The sequence below is a fragment of the Triticum urartu genome, chromosome 6 (genome assembly GCF_003073215.2).
Source record: "Triticum urartu cultivar G1812 chromosome 6, Tu2.1, whole genome shotgun sequence".
NCBI lineage: Eukaryota > Viridiplantae > Streptophyta > Magnoliopsida > Poales > Poaceae > Triticum > Triticum urartu.
This window is the reverse complement of record NC_053027.1, coordinates 213,330,828-213,334,298: the sequence shown is the minus strand read 5'-3', so window position 1 is coordinate 213,334,298 and position 3,471 is coordinate 213,330,828. Positions and strand designations below refer to the sequence as shown.

The 3,471-nt window shown below is 47.1% G+C and overlaps 1 protein-coding gene across 1 annotated transcript; it reads left to right on the top strand.

Moving 5' to 3' along the window:
• Positions 1 to 1,873: 1,873 nt before the first annotated feature.
• Positions 1,874 to 3,025, top strand: LOC125517119. The gene has a single exon (XM_048682308.1). It carries the CDS (start codon positions 1,874 to 1,876, stop codon positions 2,975 to 2,977), a length of 1,104 nt encoding a protein of 367 aa, XP_048538265.1. The 3' UTR covers positions 2,978 to 3,025.
• Positions 3,026 to 3,471: the final 446 nt, after the last annotated feature.

Genomic DNA, 3,471 nt, shown 5'->3' with positions numbered 1-3,471 from the left:
ATATGGCCAAGATACATGTAACACATTGCCTACTCTGTCATGATTATGCTCTCACATGCCTCTATATTTCATATTTACATGAGTGCATACATGTAGGGGGAGCCTATGCTTGCTACATGTTCTTCCAAAGCTTTACTTGCTATTCTGTATATCTTTATCTAAAGCTTTGATGTATGTTGCCATCAATTACCAAAAAGGGGGAGATTGAAAGCACAAGTGCTCCCTAGGTGGTTTTGATAATTGATGACAACATATCTCTTGTTGGACTAACACTTCTATCTAGCATGTTTTAGATAAGTTCAACAATGGAGTGGAATGGACTAAAGGTTGTGGGAACTCCTTCAAGATGCCAAGGACAAGAGATTGGCTAAAGCTTCAAGCTCAAGACCCTTCACTTTTACATTTTAGTGATCCAAGATCACATTGAGTCCATAGGAAAAGCCAATACTATCAAGGAGGGATGAGGTGTTGCTTAATGAGCCTCTTGCTTCATGTGCTTAATGATATGCTCCAAAATCCTCAACTACTTTCCCATATCCACATATGACCTAAACCCTAAGCCAAACTCGGGTCCTACCGATTCTTCCTATCCGGCGCCACCGAGTTTCACTTGTCATAAGCCACTGCCAAACCCTAGCAATTCGGTTCTACCGATAAGGATCTCGGTCTCACCGAGATGGGCTTGCAAACTCTCTGTTACCTATGCAATATTCTCGGTCCCACCGAGATATGCAATCGGTCCCACCGAGTTTGCTTGACCAAATCTCAGTTTCACTTATTACCCAAATCGGTCCCACCGAGTTTGAGTAATCGGTCAAACCGAGTTTTGGATTTACCCTAACCCAGCACATTCGGTCCCACCGAGTTGATCCAGTCGGTCCCACCGAAATCACTAACGGTCACTAGGTTTACATTTTCGGTCCGACCGAGTTTATTGATTCGGTCCCACCGAGATTGGAAAACTGTGTAACGGTTGGATTTTGTGTGGAGGCTATATATACCCCTCCACCTCCTTCTCATTCGATGAGAGAGCCATCAGAACACACACATCATTCCAACTCATATGTTCTGAGAGAGAACCACCTACTCATGTGTTGAGACCAAGACATTCCATTCCTACCATATGAATCTTGATCTCTAGCCTTCCCAAGTTGCTTTCCACTCACATCTTCTTTCCACCAAATCCAAATCCTATGAGAGAGAGTTGAGTGTTGGGGAGACTATCATTTGAAGCACAAGAGCAAGGAGTTCATTACCTACACACCATTTGTTACTTCTTGGAGAGTGGTGTCTCCTAGATTGGCTAGGTGTCACTTGGGAGCCTCCGACAAGATTGTGGAGTTGAACCAAGGAGTTTGTAAGGGCAAGGAGATCGCCTACTTCGTGAAGATCTACCGCTAGTGAGGCAAGTCCTTCGTGGGCGATGGCCATGGTGGGATAGACAAGGTTGCTTCTTCGTGGACCCTTTGTGGGTGGTTGCTTCTTCGTGGACCCTTCGTGGGTGGAGCCCTTCGTGGACTCGCGCAACCGTTGCCCTTGGTGGAGCCCTGTGTGGACTCGCGCAACCGTTACCCTTTGTGGGTTGAAGTCTCCATCAACGTGGATGTAGGATAGCACCACCTATCCGAACCACGGGAAAAACATCCATGTCTCCAATTGCGTTTGATCTCTCCAAATCCTTCCCTTTACATTCTTGCAAGTTGCATGCTTTACATTCCGCTGCTCATATACTCTTTACATGCTTGCTTGATATGTATAGTGTGTATTGAAATTGTGCCTAAACTCCACTTGAACCGAAAAGATTAAAAAATTGCAACTTTAGCACGAAGTGTCTAATCCCCCCTTTAGACACATCTACTTCTAGATCCTACACATGCCTAAGCGTCAGCACTCGCACCTCGACGGCGACCGCACCGGAAAAAGGCCGCGGCGTGCGCCGAAGAAGCACCTCTACCTGGTGCTGGATGATTGGGACACGGGCTTCAGCATCTACAAGGTTGATGCCGACACTTTGCAAGATACCTGCACCAGCGACGTGCAGTTAGGGTTCCCTGGCCCTCCCGTCCTCCAGTTTCCTGTGCCAGTACGCCATCTTGGCATGAGCTTCACGGCCTTTGGTAACAGGATCTTCATCGCCACCAACCCACACTGTCCACAGACTCCCATCCTCGTATATGATATCGAGATAGCAGGAATCACCATCGGGCCAAGCCTACCACGTTCACTGCTTGGCGGCATTGACATCTCTGTGGCCGCCGGTGATAAGTTGTATGCATTGACATCTCGCCATGACGGCGAGCAGCACTCTTTTGAGGCCATGTCTTGGGCAGCCACGGGAAGCGATGAGCTTGAGGATCCACGGCCAGCCATGGATTGGTCCTGGAAAAGGGTGCCATCGCCACCACCATTTGCCATGGATGATATAATTTCCTCTTACGCGCTGCACCCGGATGGGCACACCATATTCATGTCTGCACACGACAGTCTTTATCAACATGTTCCAAAGGGTACCTTCTCATTTGACACCAAGCGTTCTGAGTGGAGGTGGCATGGGGAATGGGCACTACCTTTCCAAGGACAAGGCTACTATGACAGCGAGCTAGACGCATGGGTTGGGCTCCGTAAAGACGGGTACATTTGTGCCTGTGAAGTCGCCTCCCGCAGCCGCGAAAGTGCTGTGCAGCCATATTGTAAGATTGCGAAGGAGAAGTTGTTCCTCAAAGTCCCGGAGCGGCGGCTGGCAGCAATAAGGGCCACTCTCGCGTACATGGGCAACAGCAACTTTTGCCTTGTCGATTGTGTGCAGCGCGACGGAGTGGAGCCTACATGCATCGTCGATTGTTGCGTGCTCCATATGAGCACGTTTGGGCTTAAGTATGATCACAGGGGAGAGCTGCAAACCACGCGCCACTGCTCTAGCTCTTGTGTAGTGTCCAAGCATATCCTGTCCTTTTCTCCTGTAGTGTTCTGGATGTAATTAAGAAGTGTTTTGCTTGTTTTATGCAAGACCTGCTGTGTAATCTTGATGTAAACTGCTGTGATATGTGGCACTACTATGAAGAGAAATAAAAAGAAGTTGGTTCCCTTTTGCAATTTTCTTGAACCTGAGCCCAGAGATGGTCACATGTTTCAAGAACTAAAAGCGTTGTACTTTTGTGCTTGCGATATCACAATTGACAGGGATTAGAAAAGGTGGTGCAACTAAAGTAGTGTTTATTCATTTTTTTCCTCCAAAGATTAGATGATCCTGTATCTAACTGCCATGATCATTCTTTCACAACTAAGAGTTATAAGATCCCCATGTCTGGTCACTACATCTTATTTCAGGATTAGTGGCAGGGAAGTGTCTAGTCATCTCTCCTGAGGTATAGTCATCAGAAAAACAATGGCAGGAAAGCAGGATTAATGGCATGGATAGATTGGTAGAATAAAACCTTGAACGCAGTACCTCTGTTATACGTGACTAACATG